Source organism: Amblyomma maculatum, chromosome 4 (genome assembly GCF_055883805.1).
Source record: "Amblyomma maculatum isolate TAMU_Amacu chromosome 4, ASM5588380v1, whole genome shotgun sequence".
Classification (NCBI taxonomy): domain Eukaryota; kingdom Metazoa; phylum Arthropoda; class Arachnida; order Ixodida; family Ixodidae; genus Amblyomma; species Amblyomma maculatum.
The window spans coordinates 157,851,457-157,867,560 of record NC_139347.1 but is presented as its reverse complement, the minus strand read 5'-3'; the positions used below and the strand labels follow the sequence as shown (position 1 = coordinate 157,867,560).

Genomic DNA, 16,104 nt, shown 5'->3' with positions numbered 1-16,104 from the left:
GTAATACTAGAATAGCAGCTTGGACATGTTGGTTATGCATCTTGAGGAAACAGTGCGGAACGTGGACGGGAGCACAAGATTAGGAGACGACACAACGAGCGCTGACTTTCAACAACGTTGAAAGTCAGCGCTTGTTGTGTCGTCTCCTAATCTTGTGCTCCCGTCCACGTTCCGCGCTGTTACCTCAAGATTGTAACACGCACTTCATTAAGATATCAACAGCATGAGAAAGGTAGGACCTTAATACCTATAGATACGGTGACCGTTGCTCTCAACAGAGAGAGAAAAAAAACGTGCAAATTGGGGCGTTGTAGCCACGTCACCCAGGTCCATGATTGTGGGACACTTCACAGCCGTCCAGCTGTGGGATGTTATGATATTCCTGCGGACATGTTAATAGACACGCTGTAAGCTTCCGATGACTGGCACAAATTTCCTTTTAAGATGTTTGCAGCGAGCACTTCATAGAACATCAATACGCTTTGTTTCTGAAATATTTTTGAGGACCAGCGGAATTTTATAAGATTCGCTGAATATTATACTGTTAGAAATGGTCTAACTTTCCGATGAGTAACAAAATTTTACTTTGGAAATTTTCCCTGCGCTTCAAAAATAAGTCAGTCTAGCCCGTTTCTGAAGATTGATCGCAAACAACGATAAGCCTACCACGCTAAGATCTGCAGGTATGCTATTTGTTATCGATATGTTGAACGTTGTGGCGACAGTGGTAGCGGAACTTTATTACCAGCACATACAGAGGAAGTTTCAGCCAGCTAGAGGAGCTTGATCTGCGTCTGCGGGTGGGGGCTGAGCAAAGATCGGAATTGCGTATGAAGTGGCTCGCGGGTAGGTACTGTGGGCAGCTCTCGATCATATTGTTACCGTGAAACGCGGGACCAAAGTGATGTGCTCACTGACAAAGACGACGACAACCGAGGAACGCGGGCACGACGAAGCGTTGAGAAAGTGGACGACGCTGACAGTGTGAATACTGCACGGCTACTGAAGTCTTAGCGTCGAGTTCAGCCCATCGCAGTGCCGTTACATTAAGTACATCCCCGTATCAACATGATTTAAATCGGTTTTGTTATCCCATTTTTTTCATTTGTATGAAAAGAGACCATCCGAATATATAGCTTTATAATTAGGGATTTAGATTGGCGTTTAAAGTTTACGCCGTGTAAAACATAGGTTCTAAAACCCTTTCTCTGCGTTCTTGTATCCTGGAATATAAACAATGACTCTCTAGCTTATCACAACAAAGTCGTAGAAGAATAATTTGTGATAAGTATGATTCAATCGCGAGCTTTGGCTTAGGACATTTGCTTTCGCAACACATATTGTGGAAGGAATGAGCAACAAAATGGCAGCATATGTTTCACCGACACACAAATAAATGAGAACTAAATTCTTGCAATGTTTTATAATAAAGGTACGAGACGGTAATCTTTGACGGCACACCCAAACATTTTCAATAAAAGTCTCCGTGGGAGGGTGCTTTTTATTTCTCACAGTTCTTCATTCCCCTGTTAGGACAAAATCATATTTCCTGATCTTATTAGGATACAGAGGACCGAAAGAACACAAACGACAAGGAAAGATGCTAGACTTCAAATGCCGTTTACTGAAAAAAAAAACATGCAGTATAAATCTTCTTAAAATGCTGACAATCATACGTGCGCAGTGGGGATGCCACGTAAGGGCGATATCTCTTCCTTAAATAGATTCACAGATGGAGTGCTGATACTGTTTGGTCCTTATTTATCTCTACGCGGGGCTTGGGAGATCCCTCATTCTGTTTCTATTTTTATTGTTGGCAGTACACGTATACAGTGGGTGGGTTGGAGCGAGTCGCCAGGCTTGTGCGTTTTCCTTTTATTAGGGCATAGCACTTATACAATGGATATAACTCAAGCCTGCACTAACCGTCGCCCACAAAGCTAAGCATGGAACGAAAATATAACCTGAATAATATCAGTAGCTTTGGCATATTTGCAGGATGAACTTTCCGAATTTTATTTCTTACTGTTGAGCGGAATTGAAAGATGCCGCCTACTGTGGGCTTTATTTGCCAGCTGTTGCTTTTTAGCTTGTATCCTACTACAGTCGCAATTACTGATTTCGACAATGCTTGTTAGCGGCCTATCTCTCTCCGTGAACGTGAAGAGCGAAAGAATGGGTATCAACGCGCGCGTCAAGTGGCTTAGCTGAGGAGGTGGAGCTGCAGCACAGCTGCAGCAAATGAGAGAGCGGCAAATTTCGCAGTTATGGCCGGCGCTGCAGTCCGCGGTCGCCGTTCTACAACCGTGATTTTTTTTTTCTTAGGTTCGATTCGTGCCCTTTACGTGCCCTAGTTGCTGATGTATTATTTTTTGTTTCTTTTTATTAGCGGTTGGAAGCACATTGTGCCGTGCTAAAACGTTTGCTTGAAATGTTTTGTTTGATTTTATTTTCTAAGCATGAGACAGCTTACCGCAGATATTGGGCTTGGTTTTCTGTCAATCTTCAGCATTATTGCCTAAGGCCAAAGCTGGACTGGGCGTTGAATGAAACATGTTCGCAGTAATAAGGGCGATAACGGTATGGCCACTAGTGTGGCCACATGCATTTGAAACAGTCTTTCCGTCTCGTCTCTCTCTCCTCACCAGTTCCTTGGCTTTCTTTCATCCCTTGGAGCGTAGTGAAATGGCGATTGTGAAAATAATCGCGTTTTGTTTCCATTTGATGGCGGTCTTGCTTTCATTGTTTCACAGCAGCTTGTCAACTGCAGCGCCAAATTAGACTGTCATTCATAGTGTCGTTGAAGCTTTCTCCGCAATGAAGCTGCTTCCCAGCTGTATTTTCTTTGTGATCAAGATGGCAGCGATCCTCTCGCCAGTATGCCGTGAACTAAACACTTCATTCGTCTTTGCAATTCGTTTCACGTTGTGAATCGACAAGCGATATCGCGTGCTGATTCGCCGCGCGCATATCACAAATGAGCGGTAACCCGAATGTTGTTCGCATCTCTGAAATATTTCAGTACTTTATTGCTGAAGACTCACATATTAAAGGTCAAAAGCGTATCACTTCGAAAAGAAGGCAGAGTTGGCCAGATATTGGCTTACACAGCATTTACACCGCATCCCTTAATTGTATTATACGTACTTGTCAAAAGATATATAAGAAACATGATAAACAAGAGCAATGTGTGTGAACGTCACTGGCAGCACGTTCGATCATGCCAAACGTTTGCTGGCGGTTCAGTAGCCTTTGCACATTTGTTTAGCAAAAGTATTCATCTGCCCATTTTTCATTTCACATTTTTGAGGACTACAGCAGGAGTAAAAATCAAATACAGTTGCACTTGAATGAGAGCTCGAATCTAAGCATATATTTTTCAGGTGTAAGTCTGTAAAAATAACATGGCATAGTAACTGGTAAGCTTAAATGGCACTGCCAAATGTTTTAGGCATGAAGTTAGAGGAAGGAACTGCACAATGTTCGTGTATAAAATGACGCTTATAGGAATCCAAATGCAGTAACGTAGCGAAATTGTTTTGCAAAGAATGCCGATAAGTTGTAAGTTTTGTTGAATCATGTCAATTCTTTGGAGTTTTCAATTCGGCCAAGCTCGGCACATGCATCTGGCACACGTCACTTTATTCGCAAAGAGCACTAGGTTCCCATACTTCCACATTATTTGTTTCTCATTCGGCCACTGCATGATCAGCCTAATCTCATCACAAATGTACCTATTACATAGTCGCGAAACCCAGCCTAATCTACAGGCTTCTTAAGTGCACGCATGGACGCACGCTCTGCAGGTCATGCTGATGCGTGCATGTGGCCGCATTTTCTATGTTATTTAGTACGACAGCGGCCAACTGGAACGACAATTTCCGTCGCAGCGCAGTGAACGCATTTCATTCTATACTCTCTAAACGAGCTGCTGCTAATCTTAGAATCTATACCCTCCACCTCACATTACCGCATCCTTCATGTAACACCATCAGTGGCGATCTTGAAGGTACAAAAAAAAATAAAATAGCACAATTTCGGATCATTAAACGCTGTCGCATTCCACTGCTGTTTTGAGTTTCGCATCTGAATTTGCTTTTCTTGCCTGGCCAGAGCGCCCTTTTGTCGGTGATCCTGTGACTAGCATGCTGCTAGTGGACTTCTCCTACTGACAATGCATCAAGGGCTCCTAAGATTTGGCCATAAGAAACATCAAGTGCTTCCCAGGAAGGTCATGGCACGCGTAACCATGTCCCTCAACTTGTAGCCTTGCTCAAGAGTCTCCGAGGCCTTGCTTTGGATGTTTTATAGGAATAACGAGTAGTATTTTTCTGCCTAACGTTTGTGATGGAGCGGGCTGTAGAGTCTCATCCGACTGCTCTAGGCTCGTCTCGGGGCTGTGGCTAATACTGCTAGCGTATTCTCAGGCAGTCTCTCAAAACATCAATCTTCAGTGAATTGAAAAACCGGGCCTTGTGTTTGCATGTCACTTTGTACTTTTCGAAATCTGCGCATGGGCAGCTTGGTACATTGAAGTTCTTATCCTCATACTGAACAGTTATTCTTTAACTGATCTTTAAACATGTCATTTTCATTCGAATAGTTATATAGCAGTTTCCCTGTACAGCTGGCACGTGTCGAGTCGTTCCATATTGCATTCTAACACTTGTGGTGGCCAGTTGTGGAATTGATAGGGCACATTGTCATGGTACTTCCGATACTCTGGAAACCTCCTCATCTACTCTTAGTGGAATTTCATTTGGCGCTCTAGGAAAGACGAGTTAGTTTGTCCATATTAGGGATGGTATTGAACTTTTGATGAGGTGTATAATAGGTAAATTTGTAATAAAAGTGTGCCAGACTACACTGGCAGAATGATTGGTTATGTGACAATTTTGGAATCTAGTTTTCTTTTGGCAGGTGAAGGTCCAGTTGCCGCAGGTGCATGCCTGGTGCAACCAAATTGGAAACACTTAAATACTGATACAATGCAACAAAACTTAACCTACCAGCCTTATTTGCAGTAAATTATCGCTGAAGCTACTGCACTTGTCTCTTTTGTACGCATGATATTATAAACGTGACACCCCATTTCCCTCTTTACAGATTCATTTGATGCCTAAAATATTGGCAATGAGCTCACCGTGACCTGTTAATATTTATAGCCTTACACCCGCAAAATGTGTTGATGCTTTAGAGCTTGCTTATAATTAGCACTATTTGGTTTTCATTCCTGCTGTAGTGCAGAAACTGTGAGGTGCAAAATGCGTAGATGAATACTTCTGTGGATGGAGTGTTGAAGGCTTACTGAACCACCATTAACATTTTTGATATGGCAGAAGCCGGTGTCATTAACGTTCACGCGGCATTGCTGTGGTCTCTACATTATGCAGGCTGTCTTCTGCTTACTCTATCTTACACACATTTCGCTAAGATTGTGCAATCAATGACTAGATGCATTGCAAATTCTGTGTAAGCCAATCTGATCCATTCTGCCCTCTTTTCGAAGTGATACACTCCACACCACTGATATGCGTATTGTCAGCAATAAAGAACTCGAATACTTCAGAGAGGCGTTTTCCATGCAACGCGGACGACAAGAGAACATTTGCGTCCCAATTGCCTCTCATTTACTAAAAGCGGGCAGCACATCAGCACGAGATATTGTATGTCAATTCAGAGCGTACAACGGGCTTCAAAGCCGAATGAGATGTTTAAACCATATGCTGGTGGGAAGATCGCTGGAATCTTGACGATGGAGAAAAATAGCTTCCATATGAATGACACTATGATTTGGTTTTTACATTACTACTGCACATGTGGGCACGCCGCTCGCGAAACAAAGGACACAAGACCGGCATCAAAAGGCAACAAGACGCGATTATTTGCAAGGAACGCTCCCCCTCCCCCCGTACCCCTCCGGTGCTGTAGAGCCCATTGCGCCCAGCAATGAGCAGAAGCCAGCCTTATCGTGCCCTATAAACCGTTCGAATTTCATGTTATGCCCTTTGGTTAGCGTAGTGCACCTACGACATTTTAAATATTCATGGATTGTATATTACGTGGATTGAAATGGGAGATCTGTTCGTGCTATTTCAATGATGTGATTTCTAGCCGACGTTCAAAGAGTACGACCACCGCTTGAAATGCTTGTGCTGAAGCTTGCGCCAAGCTGGCATCTGAATTCAGAGAAGTACCTTTTTGGTAACAGTCAGATGTTGGTATTGGTCTCCTCGTTCATGGTGACGGTGTCTGGCCTGCATGATCCTAAGAAAACCATAGCCGTTTCCGCGTTTCAGCAGCTTCTGAAGGTGAAAGATCTCCGCTGTGTTTTGGGACTTTGCTCATATTTCTGACGCTTCGGTCCTAGTGTTGAAAATATCGCCTACCCGCTCAAGCCCCTTCTAAACAAAGACATTCCAGGAGACATCTGAGTGCGACTCGTCTTTCCAAGAACTGAAATTCCTCCTAATCCTCATCATATTTTACAGCAAGTCAACGATTCTGTTCCAACGGAGGAGCATACTGATGTATGTGGTACAAGGATTGGTAGTGTCCTCATTCGGCGTTACGATTACCGCCAACATGTGAGTGCTTCTGCTACTCAGTCTGTAAGCAAGACTGAGCACAACTACATCATTACCGAGCAGGAGTTGCTTTCGCAGTGCAGCGGTTTTGTTGTTACCCGTACGGACAACTTTTGTTAGCGGAGACATATCATTTCCTAATCGTGTTATTCACTCACCCTGCTGTTTCCATCCAGAAACCTTGCCCGCTGGATGCTTCGCTTGCAAGAATGTGACTATACTGTTTTGTGCAAGAGTGGCCGACGGCACACGAACTCTGGCTGCTTCTCACAGTTGCCGCCTGCCAAGACGGAATATGACGCGCACAACTTCGCTCGTTACTGTGCTCTTTATCTCCGAGGTTCCCGATACTGGCGGCTTGCGAACAGAACAACACAACGACCAGCACCGGGAGCCGTTCTTGAATGCTACTCGGGGCCTTACCTCGAGCAGCTAGTTTTGTCTACGTGATGACCTTCCACACAAGAAGGCGCACTCAGACACCGGCTTTCGATTTCTGCTGGTAGTACCTGAAAGTTTCTGTCCTCTTTCACGCGTCATGCACGACGATGCAGTTTGTGACACCCGAAATCTGGACAAATCTGTACCGCACTCAGACAAATTATTTAGAAGAACGCATTAGCGTAACTCTCACCAATGTGCTTGTAATTTACATCACTTCAAACTATTAACACTCGTACAGTTCTTCTGTTCATCGCGTACGTTCAACGCTGCCAGGCATGGACCGACAGGATACAGTCCGCTTTTCCGGCTGTACGCCCGCTACCATCGACGCACCCACGGCACCATCCTCCCATTTTTCAGATTATGACCCTAGCTTAACAGAAACTCTTTGCCTGGCTGAAGAAGCGTGGCGAATTGCCCGACTGAGGACTTTGGCATCACAAGACTGATTGAAAGCTCGCTGCGACGACCAACATCGTGAAATCACCTATACTCCTTTTCACAAGCTGTTTCGCAGCACTACGAAAGGTAAGAGGTATCTGGGCCAATAAGGATAGCACGCATTGCATGACCCTGTGCCTACGTGCCTATCACTGACGGCGGCACAGAATATTACGAGTGTAGCCATTCTGTGCGCACCACCCTCATTGGCTTATACTCGGGGACAACTTTCTGTGGCAATGGAGCCAAAGCTACAAGGGCGGGGCTTTCAAACTGTGTTACTACGCCAGTTAGTTCCAAGTACCTGGATTCGGCTGCGGTTTCGGCAACGCGCACGACGTACGCTGTCAAAAGCAGACGAGTGATACGAACGCGCGCAGAAATGGTCGGAGAAAAGCGGTCGACGCATCCCACCCGGCCCCGCCTACGCTCTTGCGCTTTACGAGATAGTCGACAGGCCGCGCAGCCATCGACAGGAACGCTGTCTATTAAACTCCCACTGTACTGGCTAGTACTGTAGTTTAAGCCTGATACAATAATAAGCTTAATAGTTCCGTAATAGTTTAACAACCTGACCATAGCGAATACTCATTTTCAACAGCACAAGAGGCGCCTGCACATATTGACTTCACCGGACGGTCTGTACAGGAATCAGATCGATTATATTCTTTGCCGGCAGAGATGGAGAAGCGCTATACAAGCAGTAAAAACAAGGCCTGGGGCCGATTGTGCCACCGATCATCAGCTTCTTGTTGATAAAATTAAGCTTCGATATAGGAAAACGCAGAAAACTAGAAGGCCTTTCAGGTATGATCTGGATCAAATTCCATTAGAATATGCTGTGGAAGTGAGGAATCGATTTCAAGAATTAGATCTAGAAGACAGAGAGCCCAAAGAGATGTGGACTGATGTTCGTGATATAATACAAGTTGCTACTAAGGTAGTTCCAAAGCAAAAGAAAGGCAAGAAAGCAAACTTGTTATCTGAAGAGGCTTTGCAAATAGCTAAGGAAAAGAGGATGACAAAAGTTATGGCGGAAAGAGAAATATACAAGGTTCTCAATGCGGATTTTCAGAAAATAGCAAGGAGAGATAAGAATGCCTTCCTAAACATACAGTGCCAAGCAGTTGAGGACAACAGCCAATTAAGGAACACAAAAGCTCTGTATAAGACAATCAAATATATCAAAGGAAGCTTCTGTGCTAAGCTGGGCGTGATAAAGGACAAAACGAGGCAAGGACCTCACTGAAGCCTCAGAGATAAAGAAGAGGTGGCAGGAATACACAGAAGAACTGTACAAGAAGGACCCGGATGTGCGAACTCAACATAAGACGGCTGTGATTACTGATCTCGAACCGGGCATCCTGAAGAGTGAAGTTGAATGGGCCTTAGCCAGCCTTGCTAAGAACAAAGCTAGCGGATTTGATGCCATTCCAGCTGAGTTGCTTCAAAACCTCAGCCATGACGCTGTTAACATTCTGCATACTTTATGTCAGAAGATTTCGACAACCCTGCAGCGGTCACAGAATTGGAGGAGGTCAGTTTACATCCCCATTCCAAAGAAAGGCAGTGCCAAATATTGTTCCAACTACCGCACCATCGCGCCTATTTCGTATGCTAGCAAGGTGATGTTGAAAATCCTACAAGGTAGGCTGCAGCAGTATGTGGATCGGGAGCTTCCGGACGTGCAAGCTGGGTTTCGCAAGGGCAGAGGAACTAGAGACCAGGTTGCCAACCTTCGCTGGATCATGGAAAAAGCAAGAGAGTTCCAGAAACCCATCTACTTCTGCTTTATTGATTATGCGAAAGCGTTTGACTGCGCAGATCACAGCAGACTGTGCCAAGCTCTCCAAGAGATGGGAGTTCCAATTCACCTCATCTGTCTCCTCAGGAACCTGTATGATGGACAAGAGGGCACAGTCAGAACTGGGTATGGTCTTACTGATTGGTTTCCGATTGAGAAAGGAGTGAGGCAAGGCTGCATACTGTCGCCCTGCCTATTTAACCTACATGCAGAGTGCATCATGAGGAAGGCCGGTCTGGACGAGTCTTCAGCTGGAGTAAAGATTGCTGGAAAACGTCTCAACAACCTTAGATATGCGGATGATACCACTTTAATGGCAGAAAGTGAAGTGGAACTCAAGAGACTTCTGATGCGCGTACAAGAAGAGAGTGAGAAGTTTGGGCTTAAACTGAACATTAAAAAGACAAAGATCATGGCGTCTTGCCGTATCAAGTCCTGGAGCATCAATGGACAAGAAGTGGAAGCGGTGACAGAATTTCTCTTTTTGGGCTCCAAGATTACCTCAGAAGGAGACTGCAGCCATGAAATTAGGAGACGCCTGCTTCTGGGAAAGAGAGCAATGGTTAGCCTTGATCGCCTAGTAAAAAGCAGAGACATTAGTCTGCCGACCAAGATCCGTATAACTTGTGCTATGGTCTTTCCAGTTGTGATGTATGGATGCGAGAGTTGGACTTTGAAAAAGGCTGACCGCCGAAGAATTGACGCGTTTGAATTGTGGTGCTGGCGAAGACTCTTGAGAGTTCCTTGGACTGCCAGAAGATCAAATCAGTCGATATTGTCGACAATAAACCCTGACTGCTCATTGGAAGGTCAAATTCTAATGTTAAAGCTCAGCTACTTTGGTCATCCGATGAGAAGAGAGGAGTCGCTGGAGAAAGATTTGATGTTGGGAAAGGTTGAGGGTCACCGGTGAAGGGGTAGGCACCGAACGCGATGGTTAGATGGCATCCCCGAGTCACTGCAGATGAAGTTATGTGATGTTAGGAAGATAGTGAGAGACCGGAAAGCGTGGCGTGACATCGTCCATAGAGTCACGAAGAGTCGGACATGACTGAACGACTGAACTGAACTGAATGGTTTAACAATCCAGAGCATCCACTGCGAATTTTCTGGAGGCACTATATGCTTTGTGCGGAGTGAGCTGGTGCGTTTCGGCTCCGTAGCTTGCACATTGCCACAGAAAGTTGTCCCCGAGTATAGGTCACCTAGGTCGTAGGCATAGGTCGTAGTGCTGCAAATAGCTTGTGAAACGCAGTATACATCCCCGGTCAGCAAGTCTGGCTTTGGAAACATGAGAAAGCGCGGCTTACACCAGAAAATGCTAGCTCATTACTTCGGTCCATGCGGGACTCTCGAACGACTCGGCTAACTAAACTAACGGTTTGCGCGCCTTACAGCCAGTGAACGGCTTTAGGCGAAAACTGAGCTAGTCACGCATGTCGCCCGCCTCAAGCAACATCATCCTCGTGACAATACTTGACTCGCCCAGGATGCTTGGATTCCGAAGTAGGCCGAATGTTACAGATCAGATGGATGATGATGAGGGAAGCAGTGCGCAAGCACGAAGAAGAAGCGTGTGGGTGTTGAGGTGCTGCCTGGATCCTGAGCACCGGCCTTTTGTGTCAGTAGCATTACGTTGCCTGGTGAGGTCAAGATAGTTGCACTATGTTCGACTCTGGCTTATATTTCTGCATAATCCCGTTCCGAGCAGGTATTTGAAAAAAAAATGCATATAAAACTATATTTAAACGGTTTTTAAACAGTTTATTTTTTAGTTAGTGCGCGATGACCACTATTAAATGAGTGTTCTATTTTTTTTTTTTTTGGGGGGGGGGGACATGAAGTCACCAGAAGAATGCGAATTTTTCGCAATCAAAAACGAATTAATCATGTGATTTTGATCATATTCCAATGTGCTGACTAGCGCCTAAGTCAGCATTTCAACAAACATTTTGGTGAATACCCGTTTTGTCGCGAATCTGCATGAATAACCGTTCAAGCCACGTAGGATGACACCGTGAAAAAAGTTCACGTAAAACAACCCCAGTGCGCAATAACCCCTTTTCTCTTGAAATATTGTGCACATCACGAGCTCCGACAGCTCTATTCAGCTGAGCACTCCTCTTTCTCAAATGGTTACGCTGGGGGCTGCTCGTGTGTACATGATGTTTGAGAAAGTACACTGAACACGCCTTTTAAGATGCCGTGTTACTGAACTCAAAGAGAAAGCTGTGGCCTAGATGTATGAGCATCGTCCTCAGTGCCCGAGACCCCATCTTGGATTTTCAATGCCGTCGTCTTTCCAACGCCTACATTGACATGCTTTGCCGAGTTGTTTATGATCATTGGCAAGGCGAAATATATTGAATAATGATAAAATCCTTGGCCTAACTTGTCCCCATTAAAATGGCGTTAGCCATCGTGCTCTTTCACTCAACCACCCAGGCTTCCTAAGTGTAAAAGAATCAAAATATGTCCAATGGAGAAATAAATGGTAAACAATCCTGCGTGTTCTGCAGCGCTATTTAAAAACAAACGCCATATTTTGTACGGAAGTGAAAAAACAATGGCCAGATATTTCTGTAAATGTAGTTGGGAACTCGATGTCAATGTGCGATGATCGATTTGCACAAATATTTGTGACGAATTTAAAAATCACAACCTGTCTTCAGAACTCCGGTCAATGGAACAAAATCGATCCCGTGTCCAGCTTCAGGAATTCACGATGTAACTTACGTAAGTAAGAGGAATGTCAGAAAATGTGCAGGTGTACTTTCTTTTATAGGTAAGAAAACTTAAAACGAAGTAGATACGGTTGCTTCGTTGATTTCATAATACAGGAGTCAGTATTTTTAACATATATAGTATATTATCACTATTGAGTTAACTATCGGCGCTATATAAATTATGTGCGTATTGATGATTACAACCTTACTACACCTAAAAGTTTATTACCTAGTCACCCCTTTCATTAGGAGTCCTTTGTTAAGCGACAAGAACGTTTACATGAGTTTTCACACCTCTTTCATGACAAAATTGGTTAACTGGAGACAGGTTCCGCACTTTTTCAGGTAGGTAGATTACTCGTACCTCTCGTGGTTTCAAAGCCATCTAGCCTTCACCCTGACGTATTTGATGGAGTGCACTCGGCTTAGATCAACACTGAGATAACTATAACAAATTAACTATCGGCAAGAGTTCCGCAGGCCGCTAATAATAATGGACAGCAATATAAGTGCGCAACAAAGACGAGACAAAGAGGAGAAATGGACAACGACGGCGAAGAACTGACAACTGATTTAATGGAAGAACGGAAGAGCATATATATACACACACTTGGTGTACCCACATGCGCATAGTCAAAATTTATAAAAATGTATCAGCACATGTAAAACGCCCCCCCCCCCCCCCCCTCGCGCGCACGTGGTGAAACCGGCCGACGCACTATCGATTGTGCAGCATGGTCATCTCTTTTTATGTCAATGCGACGGACGTTTTACTTGTGACAGCAAAACGCAGTCAGTAAAACGTTCGTCGCATTGAAAGAAAAAAGAGATGACCATGCTGCACAATCGACAGTGCGTCGGCCGGTATATGCTCTTCCGTTCTTCCATTAAATCCGTTGTCAGTTCTGCGCCGTCGTTGTCCATTTCTCCTCTTTGTCTCGTCTTTGTTGCCCACGTATATTACTGTCCATCATGGTTCACCAACTCGACCAATCAGCCGTTCTTCTACAGCTAATAATAAATTAAGTGGCACAATTCACATCATACTAACTGAACAATTTTCGCTTTTTCTTTCAGGAGGAACATTACTTTTCACATTAAGCCTGGGCCTACTCCTGATTCGAGTTCATACACAATGGATGAAGGTAAATATGACTGTATTCCAGTTAGTAATAACAAGCTTATTTTGCAGAGTTAGCATTTTGTTTGTCGAGGTTTCGAGGGCCAGAAGGCATTACTTGACGCGGGGATAAGTATAGTGTATAACACACTGAACCCAGTTCAACCAGAAAGCAAGGAGTGATATAGATACTATAGAAAAGAACGGAACAAACAAAAATATATTATTTCAAACTCTAGGCAAGTGCGGAAATATGTAACTTCATGAAGGAAGGAACACTGTGTGTCGCAGACTAATAGTTCATTTCGGAAAAGAATTGCTATATCCCCCCATTCCACGCAATTGTCAGCTGCGCCATATTAGCGTGCTGCGACTCGATGAAACGCTCATTAGTAATAACGGTAATAGGCTTGAGCAACATTGACTTCATGTATATTAAATAAATTATTACTGCTATATATATCGCTGCAAAGGACCTCGGGAAATGAATGCTCTTGAGGCTACTCCTTGTAACTGGAACAAAAATATTCCGGACAAGAGCTCTGAGACCAGGAAGCTACACCAAGTTAGATATATGCGTGGCGCAGGATAAATACAAAATATTATTTCAATAAAAATATTCGAAATATAAATCATATTCGTACATCCTGAAGAATGACAGAGTTGTTTAATATCGGAGCACTGCCTCGTGTCCATTTTTGTGAATTTATTCCAGATTATGAACATGAATACAATGCCAATTTCTTCTTCTCTGACTACGAGAACTGCGTCATTCATGATTTTCCTCACAAAGATAAAATAGGTAAGGCAGCAATGTAGAATATATATGCAGAGGAATTATAGCATGATATCGAGCACGATTCGTAAATGCAAAACGAAGTCTCAAAGATATGCTCCTGTATAAAAAATCAAAGAATGTCCCTATCAGGTATGCACACCTGTGCCATTATATTCATGACTCTTTTCTGTTGCTGTCATTTCACACACACAACCACGCACACGCACACATATAGCCATAGTTTGCTCTTGAGTAATGGGCCGGGAAGTTCAATAAGGATGTCAAACAGCTTTCTCGATTCTGCTAATGTATTTTACAGACTGTTCAAGACTGTCCATTCTTTTTCAGCGCAAAAGTAGGAGAATGTTACACTTAAGAAATACGGTCAACCGTCAGTGAAATAAAACAGGATAATCAGGAAAGTTGTGCACATATATATCTGTGTGTGTGTGTTTGAAAATTTAGTAACACCAAACAATCATGAATAAGTTGGCACCAGCAAACCTGCCCGATCAGCGCATATTTTGATCGTTTGGTTTTGTATATATATCATATAGACATGGTTTGCTTGTTACTAATTGGCCAGAGTTAAATTCAAACAGGATGTCACACAAAATTCCCGATTATCTATTTCATTCCAAGAGGTTTGGGCGGGCCACCGTCCGAAACTGTTGGAATAAAATAGATAATCGAGAAAGATGTGTGGCATTCTATCTATCTATCTATATATATATATATATATATATATATATATATATATATATATATATATATATATATATATATATATATATATATATATATATATATATATATATATATGTAGACAATTAAAAGGAGAATGAGGGGCTCGTTATTATATAGTTTAAGGGAGTCGATGGTCTACGAGTCCAAAGCAAACGTTGCGATTTTTTTTTATGTTTTGCTGTTGGTATTTGACAAGAATTAGTATTATGGGGACCACCGGGATCAGGAATATTAAATGTAAAGCGGAAGGAATAACAACGCGCTGATGGTGGGCACGTTGTTTACGCATTCGAGATGATGCAAACTGATCTAAGACTAAGATTATTATTTGAAAATCGTGCTCCACATTCCACTGCATTATTCACGCTCGGCATACCTTTCTCGTTATTAACATGCTGCAAAAATATACATTTTATTGTTTTCAGAATGTATGATGTGGGTGTCGATAGAGGCCGTCGATAATATCCCGCAGATATGCACGGACCAATACTTAGAGAACTGTGACATGCAAATGATTGTATACGACAAGGATTCTTGCGGACAATTCATGGATGCTTAGAGCGTGGACGCTCAAATTGCTTCTCGCATTTCAACAATCTAAATCTGTGACATACTACGAAATAAATTAGTATTTTTCCTCTGCTGTGAACATCGACCATTATTTCGCCCCCTGAGCCTCGCAGCTAAGACAAGAGACACATCTTTGGGTGACAGACAACACACCTAGCTATGCTGAGGTTTGCCATATCGTTGCAGGTGCCTCTCCACGTGGCTCTATATTACTGCGTTCTGACTGTGGTGCGCTTAACGTTCCGATTGTCAGACCACTCTAGTCAATGGCGGTCAGAAATCACATCGAAAGCTGAGCCAGTAGCAACAAAATGTCCAAAGGCGAATTGAGACCTTGAATGGCTTCGAGCAGTATGTCTTGAGCCGAACAGAATTCGAGCCACTGCCGGTGCATATACTTTGTATCCTCGCTACTGTACGTATCGTACCACTCGGTTACCATCGCCATTCTTTTCCGTTCATAATTCATTGAAACGTTAAGTTATATGCATATGATTTCAACATAGCATCAAGATTTCAGTACAATACATTCAATCTTTTACAATACATTGAAATGAAGGCTGCAGCTTACCGTACACCACCAAGATCAAGTGTTACCTCGACATTAAGTTTGTCTAGTAGTATATTGCGTCTTGCCCTATCAAGTCCTGGAGCATCAAGGGACAAGAAGTGGAAGCTGTGACAGATTGTCTCTTCTTGGGCTCCAAGATTACACCGGAAGGAGACTGCAGCCATGAAATTAGGAGACGCCTGCTTCTGGGAAAGAAAGCCATGGTTAGCCTTGACCGCCTAGTAAAGAGGAGAGACATTAGTCTGCCAACCAAAATCCGTATAACTCGTGCTATGGTCTTTCCAGTTGTGTTGTATGGATGCGAGAGTTGGACTTT

General features: G+C 43.5%; 1 protein-coding gene across 1 annotated transcript in view; it reads left to right on the top strand.

Moving 5' to 3' along the window:
• The window catches only part of LOC146193351 (uncharacterized), a 98,906-nt gene extending 83,658 nt beyond the window's left edge, over nucleotides 1-15,248 (top strand). The window contains exons 4-5 of the mRNA XM_084600524.1: nucleotides 13,080-13,147; nucleotides 15,073-15,248. Coding sequence (XP_084456650.1) covers nucleotides 13,080-13,147; nucleotides 15,073-15,206 — 202 coding nt within the window. The 3' untranslated portion in view covers nucleotides 15,207-15,248. The remainder of the gene's footprint in view (nucleotides 1-13,079; nucleotides 13,148-15,072) is intronic.
• Nucleotides 15,249-16,104: the final 856 nt, after the last annotated feature.